The sequence below is a fragment of the Monodelphis domestica genome, chromosome 5 (assembly GCF_027887165.1).
Source record: "Monodelphis domestica isolate mMonDom1 chromosome 5, mMonDom1.pri, whole genome shotgun sequence".
Taxonomy (NCBI): Eukaryota; Metazoa; Chordata; class Mammalia; order Didelphimorphia; family Didelphidae; genus Monodelphis; species Monodelphis domestica.
The window spans coordinates 39,115,295-39,135,781 of record NC_077231.1 but is presented as its reverse complement, the minus strand read 5'-3'; the positions used below and the strand labels follow the sequence as shown (position 1 = coordinate 39,135,781).

General features: G+C 37.8%; 1 protein-coding gene across 3 annotated transcripts in view; it reads right to left on the bottom strand.

The window, feature by feature from the left end:
- SMCO2 (single-pass membrane protein with coiled-coil domains 2) overlaps positions 1–20,053 on the bottom strand; it is a 39,621-nt gene extending 19,568 nt beyond the window's left edge. The window contains exons 1-6 of one of the 3 annotated variants that reach the window (XM_056798390.1): positions 19,660–20,053; positions 12,621–12,921; positions 5,590–5,736; positions 4,863–4,971; positions 3,638–3,694; positions 2,195–2,251 (exon numbers count right to left, since the gene is read on the bottom strand). In XM_056798390.1, the coding sequence (XP_056654368.1) occupies positions 2,195–2,251; positions 3,638–3,694; positions 4,863–4,971; positions 5,590–5,736; positions 12,621–12,754 (504 nt within the window). In that variant the 5' untranslated portion in view covers positions 12,755–12,921; positions 19,660–20,053. The remainder of the gene's footprint in view (positions 1–2,194; positions 2,252–3,637; positions 3,695–4,862; positions 4,972–5,589; positions 5,737–12,620; positions 12,922–19,659) is intronic. The other 2 variants (XM_056798391.1, XM_056798392.1) reach the window with 2 other exon arrangements.
- Positions 20,054–20,487: the final 434 nt, after the last annotated feature.

Below are 20,487 nucleotides of genomic sequence, written 5' to 3'. Positions count from 1 at the left end.
GAGTAAGGTTCAGACACCAGAATTTACAGTTGTATATAAAGGAGCCGGTCCCCCACCAGTTCTCATGCCCAGTAAATCCAACATGTAATCACAGAAAGGGGCAAACTACCAAGATGACCAACTTACTTAAGACATTGGTCTATGACCTGTACCCCTTAAAATATGGGAAGTGTGGAAGGTGGAAAAAGAATTGTGTGAGCAACAGACAAAGGCCAGTTTGGATGAATCAAACTGTTCTGATCAGACAAGTGCAGAGAAGAAGAGCTACTTGAAGAAAAGATGCCTCAGGGGCCATGATCCCTGCCATCAGAGCAAAGACTCCCGGGAGAATGAGCCATGGCCATTGATGGTTTGGCTGAAGAGAGAGGAGGATTCTGGGAGTGACTTGCAAAGTAGAGATACTGTTCCCAGGCAGGGAAGTCCATGAGGACTCCAGGAGAAGAAAGGACATCAAGCCCTGGTGGTACAGGAAGCAAGAGTTGCCTTGGCTAGAAATGCTCTTCAGTGGTTTACAAATGTCTCACTTTGTTCCAGTTCCAAAGTTAATCTATTAGGGTTGGCCTGAATCTACTCTATCCCAGTACAGACAGTTTTATTTGACCATAGAATATGAGGACAGGTTGGGGCCAGGTTGTAAAAGGCTTTCAGTGACAAAGTTAATATTTTATCTGAGAGAGAATAAGGAGTCACTGAAGTTTACTGAACAGAGAAATGCATGGTTTGACTCTCCAGTTACTTTGGAGAGAGGAGAGGCAAGGCAGCAAGACCAAAAAGAAGGCTATTACAAAATAATTCAGTTGAGAAGCAATGAAGATTTGAATGAGAATGGCGACCCTATGAGTAGAAAAAGGGTCAGATGAGAGATATTGAGAATGTAGAACTAAATGGTTGTGCGAGGAGAGAATGATCAAGGTTGTATACCTGGAAGATTGGAATGCCCAAAGAGAAACAAGGAAGTGTGGAAGAGGGTTGAGTTTGAAAATGAGTTTTTATTTTAACATATTGAGTTGGAAAGATCTATGAGGCATCCAGTTTGGAATTTCCAGTAGTCAGAGTTTGACCACACAGAAAAGTCCAGGTAGGTGAAAAAGATTATTGTCCAGACATTGGATGGAGCTCATTATCAGAGAACCATATTATCTCTCTTGAGCCAACACTGATAGTAGAAGGAGAGCAACCCCAATTGCCTTTGAGAAATTCTGAAGGAATTTTGATGGTCCTGCCTTTCCCTGAAACAAAGACCAGTTGTGTTTTGCTTCCATGTTCTTCCATATTGTTTGGCTGTTAGTCATAAAATAATATTGAAATGAAGGGTCATCCAAAGGGCAATGGAAAAGTCTCATCATGAACATAAGAAGGCTGTAGAATTATACAAAAATGGAATAAAAGATGTCATCAGAGAAATGTATGATCAGAAAAAAAGAGAAAGCAAAGGAGAGTTGTAGGACAATGTGTATGCTCCCTTCCCCTGGTATCCATGCAGTCTGCCATAGTAGAAAGAGTGGTGAATTTGCAATCCACGTTTCCAATCCTGCCTCTCTCTTATTATCTCTGTGTGAGTCACTTAATTTCTCTGCATCTCAATTCTCTTATCTGTAAAATGAAAGGGTTGGACCAGCCAGCGTTTAAATTTATGATCCTAAAATTCTTTGATGAATAGATCCATATTTCAAAGTAATAGAAAGACAAGGGCAAGATCCATGTAGAATATGAAAGCCTGGATGAGCTGAGAAATCTGTGGAGTTGGAGAAAGTACCCCACATTGATGGAATAACAAAGCCATATCTACGAGAAGCATCTATAGTTCTGAATCAGGCAGGTGGCAAGTATTCTTCCCATGTTATAAATTTGAAAATTAGAGCATGGAAAACCTAGATTTCCTCTTCGTGTCCTAATATGGTACTGATTACACAAGACAATGTCAGTTCTCGTGAAACGTGTATTACACAGAATGCTAGACTCAAAGTATAAAGGGATCCTAGAGTTCATCTCATCTAGAAATTGCCCCTACTTCATCCCTGACCGCTGATTAATCAATCAGGCTGCTCTTGGACATTTCTAATGACCAGAAACACCCTGCTTCACAATGTAATGAATTTCTAAATACACACTTTGGGGTTTTACTATAGTTTAGGAATCTAGCTTAATTCTGTCCCATACCAGCCCCATCATTAATTAAGCAAAGCTTGTTTACCTGGACTAATTCTTTGTCAGTATTTTGTACCTGCCCTTTAATCCTTATGATCTTCTCCTATTAAAAAAAAATAATAAGAGTTTGTCTAAGTAAAAAAAGCCTATTTTAGGAAAAAGAAAAAAAAAGACTGCTTGTTCTACAGTAACAAAATGGGGAGTTTTAATACAGGTGTTCTTTTTCATTCAATTCAACCAGATTTATTTCTTTATTAAAAACCCTCACCTTCTGTCTTAGAATGGATACTTCCAAGACAGAAGAATGGTAAGTCATAGGCAATTGGGGTTAAGTGACTTGCTCAAGGTCACACAATTAGGAAGTATCTGATGAAAGATTTGAAATGAGGACATCCTGTCTCTAAGGCTTCTCTATCCACTGAGCTACCTAGCTGCCCCTCGACATATATTTAAGTACCAGACAATATGTGTAAGTAAGATTGGGGGTACAAAGACAAAAATGAAAACTTTGAGAAGTTTTTTGCCCTTGAGAAGTATATATTTTACATGTATTCAGAAAAGTAATATAAATTACTAAATAAGTAAAATAAATATAAATATAAACATATGCTAAGTAATTTTGGGGGTAAAAGAGGGAAAGTCCTCACAATTATGGTGTGGGCATCTGTAGGAAGTGGCGCTGATCTGGATCTTGAACTCTAAGAGGCAAAGATGAGGTAGGAGGGGACGGTTTGTGCCAAGCTGGTGGGGAGGGGGAAAGGAGAGTCAGGAGAGCATGTGTAAGCAATATAAAGTGGTCGGAGTAATGTGATATCAGCCTGGACACAATATTCTGGTAGTCCAAGTGAGAAGTGTGCACAAGCTTACTATCTAATTATATTGGGTCTTTTAGAGTCCTATTTCGGTCAATGAAATTTATTAAGTATCTTCTCTGTGCCAAGCCCTGTGCTAAGCCCAAAGGATACAAGTTCTAAATTCAAGAAAGATGCCCTATGATGGTTAGCTGAATTGCCACTTGGCTTTCTTGAATTTCAGGGGCAAATATCTCATGGAGTTTACCAAAAAAAAATCATTTTCTCTATAAAATCAAATGTAGGGGCAGCTGGGTGACTCAGTAGATTGAGAACCAGGTCTAGAGAAGGGTTCAAATCTGGCCTTCCTCACTCGGTGACCTTGGCTAAATCACTTGACCCCCACTGCCTAGCTCTTACTGATCTGCTTCAGAACCAATATACAACACTGCTTCCAAGACAGAAGGGCTTTTTAAAATAATAAAATAAAATAACAGGTTATATTTTCATGTTTCTTTTTCACTCCCTTTTCTTATTCCTCATTTCTAATCTCCTCACTCTCTCCCTTTCATCCCCTATACTCTCTTATCTTTTTTCTCATTTGCCATTACCCTTTCATTCTTATTCCATTTCACTTCTCTACTTTGCTGCCCTCTTCATTTTTCCCTTTTACTAATCTTTATTCCCTGTATACTCACTGCAGACTCTTTGAGGATACTGTCCAGGGAAGGATATTCTTTTGAGTCCATTTTCCTCTGTGCATATTTTCAGAATGAGTGATTTCCATATCCAAAACAAATAGATATAAAGAGAGAAACAAATAGATAAAACTCCATGCATGTCTTTTCTAATTGTACCGGGCATGGTTAAGACTAGCAAAGTGCCATTACATGACTTGCTGATGAGTGAAACCTGCTTTCCTAGCTGTGGAATCTCAGTAGAAGGTGAGTCCCCTGGAGCCCCTCAAGAAAAAGATCTCTGTGTGTCTCTGCCTTTCTCAATTCTCAGCCCAAAGTTACAGCAAAATTTAGAATCTTTATTCCTGATCCAGAGGTGCACAAAAATGACCCAACCAGTACTATTTCTGGCCCAAGGACATGGCATCTAAAGCACAGGAAGATGCTTAAGATAATTGATAAGGGTTAGTCTTCAGTTCCTCCCAATTCTTTCTTAGTAGTGGATATGACAACATTCTGAAGATTGATGACTGGCTATTCGGGAAATGGGGTGGACTAAAGGAAGGTAGGAGAAAAAATGGCAATATGAAAGGATTACAAACATTGTTATGAGATAAAAGTGAAGACGAAATCCAGAGAGAGTGGAACTGACCACAAAACAGAGTTGGGAAGAAAGCCAGAAGAGACAAGATGATGAAGGCAAAGGCAAAGTCACTCTTTTGTGGTTTAGAAGGGTTGACTCTCCAAATAGTCCCAAATTCCACTGCATCTAGCTGAGGCCAGATCTTTAGGTCCCTGGGGTAGAAAGGGGACTCACTGGGGGAGAGGAGAGTTTCTACTGCATGTTTCTACACTGATGGGTTTCTGAAGTCCTTTCTGTTTTCTATATTGTTTGTGAGGTGGCATAAAAGCCGTCTTGTACTTGTGTTATTAGCTTGAGCACTTGCTTATATCTGGTGCCCTTTTTACCAACATCTGTGGAGCCCTAGAGGTTCCCAGAGAAAGTTCTGGAGGGGAGCAGAATGAGCTAAAGAATGATTATTTGGAAGGCAGTCAGTCCCCCAGTATTTGTCATAGTCCAAAACCAGAGCTCATAGGTTCTGGACCACTGTTAATTGTTTTGGATTTTATTGTTTTCATTACAGAAATTCAGGTAGAAATAGTTGAATTCCCCAACTTTTTCCCCCTCATGTATTTGTGAGAAAAGAGAAAAGTAATAGCCCTTAAAATCCTTGGGATACATTACCCATTTTTTGGCCTCCAGTTTTTGGGGGTGTTCATTTCCGGATAGACTGCTATCTTCATCATCTGATTTTTCTATAAGGTAGTCTATTTTGGTCATTTCTCTTAATAAACTGCAAGACAAACAGAGCCTTATTAAATATCTACTGCATGCAAAGATGCTATCCAAGGTACAGAGGGAGGTACAAAAAAGAAGACGACATAGTCTTTACTTCTGGCTGGACTCTATTTGTATCCCCAGGGCTTAGCACAGTGGAAAAATTTAATTATACCAAAGCTCACTTCTCTCCCATCTCACTCATTTTCCTTCCTTTGATGAGGTGAGGAGGATCACTGAGGGGAGAAACATTCTCCATATCCCTTCCCTATCCTGGAGGCCCCCACTACCTACTGAGGGTGCCATCACTTTGGCAGCCCTCTCTCAGGGCCCACTTTTCCCAGTGGCTCCATTCTATGCACAAACTTTCAGTTTTAATCAATAAACAGTTATTCAGCTCCTACTGTATGCCAGGCACTATGCTAAGAAGCACTGGAGATAAAAAAGGAGGCAAAAGACAGCCCTGAGCACTCAAAGAGCTCAAGTCTGCAATAGGCTGAGAATCATAGTAATTTCCTTGAGCAGTGGGGATGCTGGTCGCTAAGCATCCCTGAAATTCTGCCTCTCTCCTCCATCATGAATTTGCCACAGAGATCAAATTCCCAGTTATTCGTCTGGGCTCAACCCTACTTACCCCTGCATTGTATATTCTGATGAGTAAATTTTTTTGAGAAAGTTGTTGTTTTTCTCAATCCATTGTTGGAGTTCATCTCTAACTATTTTCATTTGCAGCAGAATCATTTCATTAAGATTCTTCATCTTGAGAAATAACTCTTCAGTCCTGCAGGAACATTATATAATACTATCAGTTTTAAAGGAATAAAGGGGCCCAGATGTGCTAATTATGAGACCTAGGCAAGTCACAGTGTCAATGAACCTCATTTGGTTATCCCTTATTGTTCTTTTGCTTTGGAAACAATAATCAGTACTGATTTTTGGACAAAAGGTTAGGATTTAAAAAAAAAAGAAAAAATATGAATCAAATAGTGAAAATTGAAAGAATGTACCAATCAGCTCCTAAATGAAAAGTGAATATTATAGCCAAAGTTCAGAGCTTCTAAGTGAAAGGGAAAAAAATTTTATAAGCATCCTGAAAGAAAGAGTACAAGTATTAAGGAACCATAGTTAGGATCACAGAAGACCTGGTAATTATCACATAAAAGAGGGGAAGACTTGGAATATACTATTCCCAAAGGCAAAAGGTTTTAAAGCCTTACTACCTACAATAATTTATTCAGAAAAGTTGAGTATAATCTTGGAGCTGGGGGTAAGGCAGAGTTATATCTTTAATTAAGTAGTGTAGGGGATAAAATTAATGGTTTGACAAAATATAAGAGAATGTGATCTCCGATATTATAACTCAAGTCAAAATGACTTTTTTAGCAGCTTTATTTACAAAATAGAGGGAAAGAGTAAAGTAGAGAAATGTAAAAGCAGGTAGAGTAAGCAGTCTAGCTTATCATCCTAAATGTTTCTCTGGTGCCTGGCTCAACTCAAGCAGGGCTTGTTAACCCTCCACCAAAGGACCCTCAGCTGAAGGGCCATTTAGCCAGAGGACCTGGTAGTGAATAACCACATGGCCTCCTCTGGAAACTAATCTCTCCAGAAGCCAGGAAAGGAGTCAGCTTTTCACTCACCCACGTTGTAGTCCAAAGGGGGTGATCTAAGAGTAGTCTTACCAAATGCTAGACTCCCAGGTCTACTCTGAGGAAGGTCCTCCACCAGCCTCCAGAACCTCAAAAGTGCTTGAAGACTTCATGACAGGAAGTTTTAGCCACTTTTAAAGAACCTTCTTTGCATCATTTCTTGTTCCTTCTTCCACTTTAAAAGACCAATTGTAGTCTTTAAATTTGCTTAGGACTGCCCAGGAGGCAGTCAGTTGCTCCTGGAGACACAAACCCCTTTAATAAGTAGTTAATGGACTTCCTTTGTTGATTAAATTTAAAAGTAGGCAAGAGGAGAGTTAATCCCATTTTCACAATTCTCCCCCCATGATCCTTTGGGAGACTAGTCTCCCCAATGGATCATTTAACATAATCAGCTTATACATCTAAAGATCTTTTAACTACAGGTGCCTACAATATTGCACCTTCTAAGAGAAAATGGCAATAGTTAGACATAAGAGGGAAATAAAAGAGAGAGACAGCAAAACCAATGTTTGCTAGGCGCATTAACAAAAAAAAAAAACAATTAGGGGGTAGTCCCCTTTGGCATAAAAGTTTATATTCAGAATAACTGTGTTCAACCCCTTTTGATTTCAATCAATTGCACACAAAAGTTCACTCTGGATCTTCTTGATGCCGTGTAGGTTTCTGCAGGCATCTTTCTCCAAATAGTTTATTTTCTGTATTCAAGGAGTTAGAAAGCTTCTTTCCCTGAAATTTTTCTCGAAAATTTTTAAATTGTGGATTTTGTGAAAAACATACAATTCCCTTGCTGAGGAGGGTGTTGACCAACACCCAGATCAACTCAGGCTAAATGGTTGAGTTATGGGGTGAATAAGTTGTGTCAAGGGTCAAAAGAAAACCCCAAAACAGAAAAAAAAATTTTGGGGAGAAAAGAAAAAATTCAAAATCAGAAGGAAAATATCAAAAATCTATGTATATAAAAATTTATGAGTAAACAAGAATCAATGTAAAACAAGTTCTTAAATCATGGTTCAATCAAAGATAATTTCTGTCCCCCAAGTCTAGGACAAATGTAGTAATATGCACTTACCCATTGGACAGCCAGAACTATAGGAAGTTGCCATACTATTAGAGAAAGAAAGGACTACATTTTCTGTGTAAAATAGAAGTATGTTTCTCTGGTCTGATTTTACCTTCACTCTCATGGATAGGGGAGCCAAGATAGTAGCCAAACTTTGGTACTTGTGGGAATATGGCTCAGGGAAAACCTGTGTCTGACGTATATCAAACAGCTGCAACCTCGAACCTCAAAGAAGTCCTCTGTTTTGGCACAGATTCTTATTAATCCCACCAGGATTGGTGTGAATCTTAAAATTTCTCAGACTCTACCTTAGAAGATTTGGTTAAGCTATTCCCTTATTGTATCAAATGAAAGTACTTGATCAGGAATGTATTGGGAATTTTAACATTACTCCACCCATACTTAGGCATACTTTAGGGGAAGATAAAGTTGTAAACTCCTTACTGAACAATGAAAAAGTCCCCAACTCATACTTAAAGTGAAGCTAAAACCTTAAGCTAGGTCTATTTTTAGATCTACTACAAAAGGGTGCTAAGTTCCTATAAAGGTTAAATTAATCACTAAAAGGTCAAGCAACTTACAAAAGGCAAGCTTAACAAAAGAGGTGTGAAGTTTTAGTCTAGAGATGAGAACTAAAGAGAGATGTGAACTAAGAATGGTCAGTCCTGGGGAAAAATGTCTACTGTGATTGGTAGATGTGAAAATTTAGGGGAGGTGACATAAGAGAAAATTCTCTTTAAAAGGAGTTGGCTCTCTGAACTTAGGGGGAGTTCGGACTAGCTGGAGTTTGGGGTTAGTTGGAGGAGCTGGGTCTCTGAAACTCAGTTCAGGAGTTGAGGATTTCAGTGAAGGACTGGAGTTTTGCTTGGGACAAATCTTGTGGTGAGTGATTAAAGACTGACTAGTCTCTCTTAAGGCTCAGGCCTAGGCAATTTGGCCTAGGCCCTTCCTACTATTTCCTTTTACTCTGTCTCTCTCCCTTCCCTTAATTCCTTCATTTGCATTAATTAAAATCTCCATAAAACCCAGCTGACTTGGGTATTTTCATAATTGGGAATTTTTCCCATGGTGACCACTTATTTTTGATTAAAATCAAGACACCAAAATTATCTTTACAGTTTTGGCAATTCACAGTCTTGAAAACCATATTTTCACAGTTACATTGGTTAGTCTCTTTGACCTTGTGCTCATAGGCACTATGCAGATTACTTTGTGCTTCCTTGGAACTATATAATGGCTCTTTTGTGATCCCTTATCCTGAAATCAGACACAATCATTAATCAAAGTCCCATAACAATTACCAATCAATGGAAAGTTTCCATAATCTAAAGCTTTTGAGTATGCATTAATATTAGAACAAATGTATATTTTTAACTTACTATATTACAAAACAAAAAAAGATTAATATTGATTATATGTACTTTAAGTACAAGAAATAAGAAAGGGGACAAATCAAATATTCTATTAAAAAGAAAAAGAAAAGCAATAATAAAATAAAATTCAGGAATTCAATGTGTTCCCAAAACAATGTCCACTTGTCTATGAACTTTTATCTCCAATGCCTGTGGCAGGATACAGTCAATCAGTTTCAATAGAAGTTACTCTCTTTACATGAGAGCAATGAATCCAAGAGTCTTTTTCTCCAATTTTTATAGCTGTTGGAGTGGTCAACAGTACTTGAAATGGACCTTTCCAAGTAGGCCGAGTTGTTCCAGTGCACTGGAAATTCTTTATGTATACCTTGTCTCCTGGGTTCAGGTCATGAAGTGAAAGTCTATAGGTCCTACTTGTACTGCAGCTTTGGATTCATGGAGTTCATGCAATTTGTTCTGCAATTCCTGTATATAGGAAGCATTAGAAGTGCCCCCACCACCACCAACAGCAATGTATGTGCAGGGGGAAAAGACTTATCCTTTATAAGGTGATGTCCAAAAAGCATCTCAAATGGTGAGATGTGTGGATCTCCCCTGGGCCTGCTTTAGAAATAAAATAAAGCTAGAGGAAGAGCTTCAGGCCATTTTAAATGTGTCTCAGTGCATAATTTGCCAATCATAGTCTTAAATTCTCTGTTCATTCTTTCAACTTGTTTTGAGCTCTGGGGATGATACAGTACATGGAATTAAGGAATTATCCCCAAACAGGAATAAATTTGGGACAGGACCAAATCAGTAAAATGAGTTCCCCTGTCCAAATCAATTGATGCTAGCAGGTCAAAATAAAGAATAATCTCTTTTAAGAGTACCTTGGCAACAAAAGCTGCTGTGGCTCATGTGGTATAAAAAGCTTCTGGCCATTTGGTCAGCTGATGCACTATGACTAGACAAAATTTATAATGTCCAGCCTTTGGCATCTTAATGAAATTAATTTGCAAATAGTTCAAAAGGTGTATAATCCAGAGGGCATCCATCAAATGCTTTGCCATGAAAAGAGTGCTGCAGGTTATATGCTTGGCAGGTGGGGCAGGCTGCTCACACTTTAGAGACTATAATAGTTATAACAGGGGCTATCCATACTCTTTTAATAGAGTCTACAATGCCCTAGGTGCCAAAGTGACAGTTTTTATGTGCAGATTGGCATGTTTGTTGCTAAAAACTTCTAGGGAACAGGGGTTTTCCTTCAGATGACACCCATACTCCATTAATCTGTTTTGCTTTAAATTTTTGCTTCCATTTTTCCATTTCCTTTTCATTATAGGAAAGTGAGGAATCTGGTTTGTTATTTGTTGTCAAAGTTAAAATTAATTCAGGTCCTTCTAAATTAGCAAGTTTTGCAGTAGTATCTACCCAGTCATTTTCCTAGAGACAGGGTCAGTTCCACCTGTATGGGCAGAGCGATGAACTATGGCTAGGGCTTGGGGTCATTCCTATGTGTGTGGGGTGGGTGGGGAGTGTATAAGGATAATTTGCATTAAAACACCAGAGTATGGAAAATCAAAAGTTTCACCCTTTGATTCCAAGGCCCTTACCCCCCCCCCCCATCATATCTTCATAAAGATGCTTGGGTATTCCTCTCGGATCCTCCACTCTGAGGGGAATTTTTATCCCAGGTATAGCATGGATGAGCTCCACTTTTTATATATTGTTATTGGGTATTTTTGTTGTGTATTATCATTTGCCTCACTTGGAGCATTGTTATTATTTTGATTGTCATTATATCTATAATTATTGTTTCTATAGTTATTATTTCTGAAGTTGTTATTATTCCTTTTTTACTGAAGCTGTTAATTCCATCTTCACAGTAGAGGACTTCCAAGAAATCCTGGTGAAGAATCCACAGCTAAGCAGATCCTTTGAAAAACAAACACAAAAGCCAGGGGAAACATAGAAAGTAAATATATTTGAGCATCTGTAAGGGGCTATATTGAGTGGTGATTTATATTCTAATAGAGATAGAAGAAACAGGTTACTCCTCAGAACCCCAATGTCTACGAGATTATAGGAGGAATAAGTAAGACAGAGGGCATTGAAGCAGTTTTATAATTTTGAAGATCTTAAGAGAAAAAAGAAAAAGGAAGTAAAAGGAATGCAAAAGAAAAAAGGGAGGAAAGGGATGACACTCTCTTACATAAATGTGGTGCTCCAAAGGAAAAAACTGGAGAAAGGGTTTGGAGACTTGGGTATCACATAAATTTCACTTTCAACTGAACCAGACAAAAGAGAATTGGTGGGGTTAGGGGAATGGAGAGACAGAGAGACACAGAGAGAGAATTCATGTAGCGATATATTAAATTCATCAGGGAATTAAATCAGGTGAGGATAGAGAGGGGAATTAAGAGGAAGGATAGTTGTGGAGAGAGATTATCAAAGTAAAACCCAACTTCAGAGGGATAAGAGGAAGGAAAAGGAAAAAACCAGGGATTGGGGTGGGAAACTAGGAAGAAGAAAAGAAGAATAGTGGAAGGAAAATGAATTCTATCAAATATAACACACTCATCTGTTAAACACACTTTTTCTGTAAAGAAGATGCTTCTGTCTGGGGGAAAAGAAGTAAAAAATATAATAAGGTTAAAATGTGAGCATAAATGGAATGAACTCATCTTAAAAAACTTAGGGCAGGGGGCAGCTGGGTAGTTCAGTGGATTGAGAGCCAGGCCTAGAGATGGGAGGTCCTAGGTTCAAATTTGGCCTCAGACACTTCCCAGCTGTGTGACCCTGGGCAAGTCACTTAACCCCCATTGCCTAACCCTTACCACTGCCTTGGAACCAATACACAGTATTGATTTCAAGATGGAGGGTATGGGTTTAAAAAAAAGAACAACTTAGGACAGCATAATAGAATAGAAAGGAGAATCCAACAATATGTTGCTTATAAGAAATGCAATTGAAATAGAAAACTTCACAAAGAATTAAAAGGAACTAGCAAAATATAATACGATTCAGGTGAACTAAAAAAATGCAAAAGTAGCAATCATGACCTCAGATAATGGTACTATAAATGCAAAAATGATAAAAAGGAAGAAACATGAAAGTTATATTATGCTTAAAGACACCATAGATAATGAATTCATACCAATATTTAACATATATGTGCCAAAAGATATAGCATCTAAATTCTTTTTTTTTAAAGATAATCAATGCACAGGAAGGAAAAGACAGAAAATTGGGGATTTTATTGTACTTTACTCTTATACTTAAATAAATCTAAGCAAAAGATAAACATGAAAGAAGTTAATGACTTCAGTAAAATGAGGAGTTTATGTTTTCCAATTGATAAATCCCCCAAAAGACAACAGGCAATTTTCAAGGAAGAAATCCCAACTATTAAGTCCATATGAAAAAAATGCTCCAAATTATTAATAACTTTAGAAATACAAATTAAAACAACTCTTGGGTTTTATTTCACATCCACAAGATTGGGAGGGAAAAAGTAGGCAGCCCCGATTATAGAATTTTTGAGCAATTAAATGTGCCATATTTCTGGTGGTTACTGAATAGAAATGGAAATGAGCATACTCACTTCTCTTCTGGCTCTGCTTTTGATTCTCTAGATTTTTCCACCTCTTGTTCAGCTTCCTTCTCTTCCTGAAGATGCTTCCACTCCTTCAGTTGGGCCCCTTCTCTCACTGATGAGTTCTGGCTGGGAATCTCCATTTGAGGAAATGCTTGAACCAGTCACAGCTTACAGCAGCTATTCTCTTGATTCTCCTCACTTTTTCTACCTCTTCCTTGGTTGTTTTCTTACCCTGGAGCTTCTGTACTGTGCTCCTCAATCCTGCCCCTTCCAGTGCTGACCTGGTAAATATTTACCAACTGGCTGTCTGGGGGGAAAAGTACACTTTCAAGAATCTGCAGTATTACATTTTTTACAGTATTACATCACGATCATATACCATAATTTGTTCAGCCATTCCCCAATCAATGGACACCCCCTCATTTTCCAATTTTTTTGCCAACACAAAGAGCACTGCTATAAATATTTTTATGAGTATTTTTCCCTATTATCTCTTTAGGGTGCAAACCCAGCAGTGGTATGGCTGGGTCAAAGGGCAGGCATTCTTTTAAAGCTCTTTGGGCATAATTCCAAACTCTCCAGAATGGTTGGATCAGTTCACAATTCCACCAGCAATGCATGAGTGTCCCACATCCTCTACAAATATTTATTATCTAAAGGAAGAAATCACTAATAAAGGAATTAGTGATTTGGAGCATTCTTCCATGCAGTTACTGACTATACTTTTTTTTCCATAAGTGACAGAACCAAAATTTAAACCCATGTCTTCTGATTCTTTAAAATAAACACAAGTAGAGGACAGTTAGGTGGCTCATGGATTGAGAGCTAGGACTGGAGATGGGAGGCCCTAAGTTCAAATCTGGACTAAGATGCTTCCTAGCTGGGTGACCATGTGCAAATCATTTAACTCCCATTGCCTAGCCCTTACCACTCTTCTGCCTTGGAACCAATATACAGTACTGATTCTAAGGCAGAAGGTAAAGGTTTAAAAAAATACACCCAATAGAAAGTTTCAAAAGGAAACATAGACAAGTACACCTTTGAAAGTAATATATTGGCATAGCTAGGTAGCACAATGCATAGAGTGCCAGGACTGGAGTCAAGAGGACCCGGGCTCAGAACTAGTCTAGACAAGTCACTTAACACCCCCTTTGCCCTTCTATCTTAGAGTTGCTACTAGGAAATAAAGAAAGGGTTTAAAAAAATATGTTGAACTTATGATATATATTGAAAGCAATGTATATGATATTTATTAATTTCAGAGGAAAAAAGAAGTATTTTGAAGGAAAAAAACAAAATCAGAATTGTATCTTTCTATAAAATATATTTTAAATTATGAAGTGGGGTTCCTCTCAAAACTGAAGGTGAATTGTTAAAATACCAGAGCCAACATTCAAAGGTAAATGTGAGATATTATTTTAATGTTCTTGTCAGTTGAAGTATCTGGAGATTTCTATGGCAATTGTACTAGAGGATACTGAAGCCAGCCTGGAAGAAGGGAGAGAACTTTTATCTTATCTAGTGTTTCAATGAAAAATGGGATACAGAGTTATAGCTGCAAAAGCATGAGCCATTAGTGTATGGTAAAGAAGCCAAAAAGCTGGCAGGAGCATTATTGGACAAGAGGACTTCAGCTACTGTACTGGGAATTTGCAGATTGTTGTGTGAATTTTAGATTTACTCTACCCTGCTTAGTCTTTAGAATTTTGGCAACCAGGAATGTATACACCCCCACTTAAGGATCAAGTGTGGGGGAGGAAGGTCTATGACCCATGTGCGATAGCAAGTGACAAATCAGAAACAACTGGCTAACCCCCTGGCCCGTCCAAAGACAAGTTTAAGCCACTATTGGTACATGTAAGACAGAGGAAGTGACGTAAAGAATTGCCTTTATATTTCGCATCACTTCCTGTGAGAGGGCCTTGATCTTGGAACTTAACCATGGAGGAGCTTGAGTGTGAGACCTGAGACTGCTTCCCTTAGACAATCATGTGGTGAGTGAGACAACTGACTCTCCTTTCCTTGGCTTTCTGGAGGCACCAGCCTCTGGAGAGGCCCATCCCTTTGCTGAGACCTCGGAACTCCTTCCTGATTCTGACCAGGCCGGGACAGCTATCCTTCCCTTTTTCCTCTCTCTCATTCTTAATTTCTTCCTTCTATTGTAAATAAACCACCATAAAATTCTCTTCTGACTTGAGCATTTCATTGGGATTTAGAATTTAAATCCCTGGCAACCAACTAAAAATATATTCAGTCTCAATCATAAATTTTAACATTAACAGTTGGAAAGATGGAATCTAATTGGAAGGGAACTGAACTTTGCTGGAATTTGAGATATTGCCCTCCTGTAGCATCTCTATAGACTGAGACTTGAAACTTTTTTTAATTAAGTTTATTTAGTTAATAAATTAATTTATATAATTTTTCCTTTTTTACATGATTCATATTTTCTCTCCCCTCCTCCCACCCCCTCCCCTAGCCAATGAGCAGTTCCACTGGGTTTTACATGTGTAAAGATCAAGACCTCTTTCCATATTATTAATATTTGCACTAGAGTGATCCTTTAGAGACTACATCCCCAATCATATCCCCATTGAACCATGTGATCAAACAGTTGTTTTTCTTCTGTGTTTCTGCTCCCACAGTTCTTTCTTGGGGCTGTTGATAGCGTTCTTTCTCATAAGTCCCTCAGGACTGTCCTGGATCATTGCATTGCTGCTAGTAGAGAAGTCCATTACATTCAATTGTACCACAGTGTATCTGTCTCTGTGTACAATGTTCTCCTGGTTCTGTTCCTTTTACTCTGCATCAGTTCCTGGAGGTCTTTCCAGTTCACAATGAATTCCTCTAGTTTATTATTCCTTTGAGCACAATAGTATTCCATCACCAACAAATACCACAATTTGTTCAGCCATTCCCCAATTGAAGGGCATTCCCTCATGTTCCAATTTTATGCTACCACAAAGAGCTTGGCTATAAATATTTTTGTACAAGAGACTTGAAACTTCTTGAATGTGCTCTGGTTTGAGGAGAAACAGAGGGAAAGACAGGTTTTGTAGCTGCTCTGCTTTAAAAGAGTTGGATCTGACTGGACAATAAAGTTTCCTATTTAATAGGGAGGTAGATATGCCTGAGAGTTGTCTGGTTGATTGGATGACACAGAATCTTATTGAGTAAAGAGCTGGCTGGGATTTTCTGCATTGTCCAGAGAACCAACCTGAGTTTTATACTTCTGATTTGAGACTTTGCTTGCAACTATATAATAGTGAGATACTTTTTCTCTACCCTTTTAAGGGTGATTGTGACTTTAAAAAGCTTGGCATTGTTCAAGAGCAGAAAAAGGGACATTTTGCACAATTGGAGAAGAGTGAGGATCAGAAGGAGAGCAACTAGCAAGAGAAGTAACTTTAAGTGGTGCAGGCTGTCCCTGATCAGACTAAAGACATTAAAGCATGTCCCTGTGAGACTTCTGTGGGAGAGAAGAGGCAAGTGTCCCTTAAGAATCTCAACATTTTCATGATTCAAGGGAATAAAGGGAGCAAATCAAGACAACAAAAGGGCCAAGGAGTACATCTAATTGGTTTTAAGAGAGGAAAGAAAAGGAATACACTTGGAAAGAAATGAGGAAGATGGGAAGGATTTACTACTCCTCATAACTGTACTACACATAATTGGAACACATGGAATGTGTAGAGAGGACTAGTACTTCTGGAATAAGGGCTTCCTGATCCCTTTGCAGGACAGTTCATCTACCTTTGGTGTCTATCTTTTATCCAGCTCATGTGCTAATCCTCTCATCTTCTGCTCTTGAGCAATACCAAGTTTTTTAAATCTATAATCACCCTTAAAAGGGTACCAACTAAGTGAAAAGAGAAGTAACAGCTTGGCACAATTAGTACAAAATCTTGCCCAAATAACATACTCCCTAAAAATCAGAATAGACTAAATAGAAGCCTAAGATTTGATGAGACAACAATAATTATCAAAACAAAATCAAAAGAGTCAAAATAAAAAAAAGAAAATTTAAAGTATCTCATAGCAAAAAGTAACCTAAAAAACAGGTCAAGGAAGAAAAAAACAGGCATCATTGTACTACCTAAACACTATAACCAATTAAAAGAGCCTAAGCATCATATTTCAAGAAATCTTAAAAGCAAAGCTGCCCAGATCTCATAGAACCAAAGGGCAAAGTAGACACTGAAAGGTTCCACCTGTCATAGCCTGAAAAAAGTTCCAAAATAAAAACTCCCAGGAACATGATTTCCTAATTCCAGAGCTTGTAGGCAAAAAAAATACTGCAACTAGCCAGAAAGAATTAATTCAAGTACCACGAAGCCACAATCAGGATTACACACGACATAGCAGCTACAACTTTATAGGAGTGGAGAGCTTGGAATATAGGCTTAGAGCCAAGAATAACTTGCCCAATAAAACTCCAAGCATTCTGATGAAAAGACAAGAGCTTTATAGAAACTCTGAAGTTCAAACATTAGAGAAACATAAAAAAGTAAATATGAACAAGCAGTAATAAAGAACCAAACAAGGATAAATGGCTTATATTCAAAGATGGGGAGATTATATATATATATATATATATATCCCTGAGAAGCCTATAATCATCAGAGAGTCTAATTAGGCCAGGGAGTGGTTCTGTATGATCTTAAGAGAAGACTGGTTAGAGAGGAAGAGGAATACATTAGAAGGGAAAGAAAAATTAGGAATAATTATCCCATATTATCAGAGTATAGAAATAGATATGCAAATAAGCAAGGAGGAAGAGGTGGGGATAAGCATTGGCACTTGAACCTCAATCTCATTTGAACTAACTAGGGGGTAGGGGAAAGAATACACATATACCTTGAGCTGGGAACAGAAAAAACAAACAAACATTTTATTCAGCAAAGAAATGGGAGAAGGGAGAAAGGGTAATTAGAGCGAGTAGATTAAGAGTAGATTATTCATGAGCAAAACAAACTCTACCTGAGGGCATACAAAAATATTTATAGCTCTTTCTGAGGTGGCAAAAAATAGGAATCTGAGGTTGGTACCCATAAATTTGGCAGTGGATGAATGTTAAGGCATATAAATATGATGGAATACAATTATGCTGTAAACAATGATAAAGGTATAGTTTCAGAGAAACTGGTATGAACTATGCAGAGTGAAATAAGCAGAACCAGGAGAATAATTTAGGGACTCTGATCAGTGTAAATGTCGTCATGATTCCAGAGGATGAAAAATGATACTGATAGAGAAGGAAAAGACTTCAAAGTGCAGGGGTAAGAGGGAGGTGTTGGGTCAGAGGGAGGGGGAGAGGCCATATTTTTGCTGATTAAAAAATAACATATAATTTAAAAAATATAATTGATAAACATAATAAAACCATAAAATACTTAGAATAATAGAACAAATATTTTTCAAATAACCCAACCTCATAAAGAAATTATACAAATCATAAAGTAATTCCAAGGGAAAAAAACCTAAACCCAGAACCAGACTGAATTATAAATTAATTTAACCAGGCAGAATCAAAGAAAAAAGCTAGAATAGTGGATAGAGTGATGCCCTTGGGTGTCAGGAATAGCTGAGTTCAGATTCTGCCTCAGATATTTACTAGCTATGTAACCTTGGGCAAATCAATTGATCTGTCTCAGCTTCGGTTTTTTCATCCATAGAATGAAGGTAATTGTATCTTCTTCATAAAGTTATTGTGAGGATCAAATGAGATATGTATGAAATGTTCTTTATATGCCTCAATGATCTAGATACTGTAGCTATTATCATTACTGATTTTACAATAGAAAAAAGTTGATGTATGAATCCGATTATGTTCACAAGGGAAAATAAGTAGATTATTGCTTGATAGATTCAAGGATACAAATGAGTGGTAAGGGCTCATTATTCCATAAAAACTTTTGGTAAAATTAGAAAACAATCTTGGATAAGTTAGGAATTCCAACTTTCATAACTATAGATGAAGGAGATGCTTTTGGCTCCACAAAGAATGGAAAGATCATAAAAGAAAAAATGGACAATTTTCATTAAATATGTAGTGGGAATAGAGACATCCCTGCTGGCCAACCTAACATAAAATGTGGGAATTGATGTACATAAATGATCAATTCAGTACATTCCTTGAATTAAATACATTATAAATATTTCTCAGCCTGCCTTCCAGTATAGTGGTTATTGGAGTCAATTGGTCTTATCAAAACTCTTTCAATCTATCAAAATAAAGTCTTATCTTCTATAGAGAAAATTGTTCATCCTTGATACTTTAATAAGATGAGTATATAACTCATTCATTTGATCAGTCAATGACAGGTTTTAAACTAAGTGTTAATTAAAAGTGGAATAGTGGACAAGAATCACATCGCCATAGGCAAGAAAATTTGTGCATGCCCCGAAGTATCATCTGTAAAGTATAGAGTTGAAAAGTATAAAGTATAGAGTTGAAAAGACGTTGGAATTCCAGACATTGGAAGGGGAAGAGAGGAAAAACTTTGGCCCAGTATCCTTCACCAACCTCCTCGATCATATAGTTGAAGGAGATTCAAAGAGTCTGAAACATTTTGGACTTTCATATTTTCACCAGTTTTCTAGCTAGACTTTAGTGCTCTAAGCTTGAGTCTACTCTCCTTTGGATCTGTATGTACTTGTGGGAGAGAATACCATAGATCTTTGGGGAGGATGTTTTGTACTAACTCTTCTTACTAAACTATTTAAAAAATATCCCTTTCTAAAAGCTGTTGAAAGCTAGATAATTAAATTGATACTCAACTGTAGAGAGGATAATGATGCAAAAGAAAGAAAAAATATCCAGGAAACCATTAAAAATACAGAGAATAGGGAAGAAAGAAGTTATGAAGGAGATAATAAATAGAAGCAAGAATATTTTGTTTGATCTCATCAGATTCCCCTCAGACACTAAAACCCTTTAAAAAGGCAAAGCCATAGCTTTTTATGTGATTTTTGACCAAAATAATGTTTTGGTCAAAAGAAAGCAGAATAATTATTTAAAAAGAAAATTGGATATCAAACTTACATTTGGGGAAAATTCACTTCAGTCCAGACCACTCAGTTAACTCTACTTTTAGGATCAGCCTGCTGTCCAAAATGGGGTGATAGCAACCAAGAGATGAACCCCAATAGTCAGGGATTTGATGTAATCAAGAACCAGAGGTAGTCTGTCACAAAGGATAGGGCGATGCAGAGCAAAGATGTCTAAACCAGTATATACCTTAACTATCAGTCTGTTGATGATAAATACCTCTTATCACAAAGGCTTTCAAGAGGGTAGGGTCAACATGTACTTTAAATCTGCTAAATCCCCTGGGAATTTTTCTTGCAGCTAGCTTACATTCCCTCAATCAGTGGAAACACAAATGGAGCCATTTACCTTCCCTGCAAATCTGGGAAGGCAGGTTTGTGGCTACTTTGCCACATTCATCATTCTAATTGGAACACTGAGGTCAGTCAACCCTCTAATTTCATCCAATAAGGTTCTGTCTATTCAACAATCCTTCCCTACCACTAACTTGCCTCCAGATTGTCTCTCACCTTTCTGCTTCCTTCATTCATCCATACCACTAGATCTTAGAAGGTAACTCTTTTTACCCTATTATTTCCCATATATTCAGTTCCATCCACCTTAGCTCTCTTAAAATATTTTCTTTACTAATCCCTTCAATAACAGTGTTCTGTGGGCCATGTTAGATGTGGAGAAAGTGAAACTGATCCACCAACAGATTGGATTTCTATTGGGGGGGGGATCCAGGATGACCCCTCAGTTGTGATCCTGAGAACCTGGGAAGATGGTGTTGCCCTTTATAGTAATAAAGAAGGTAAGAGGGGAATGAGAGTTTAGGGAGAA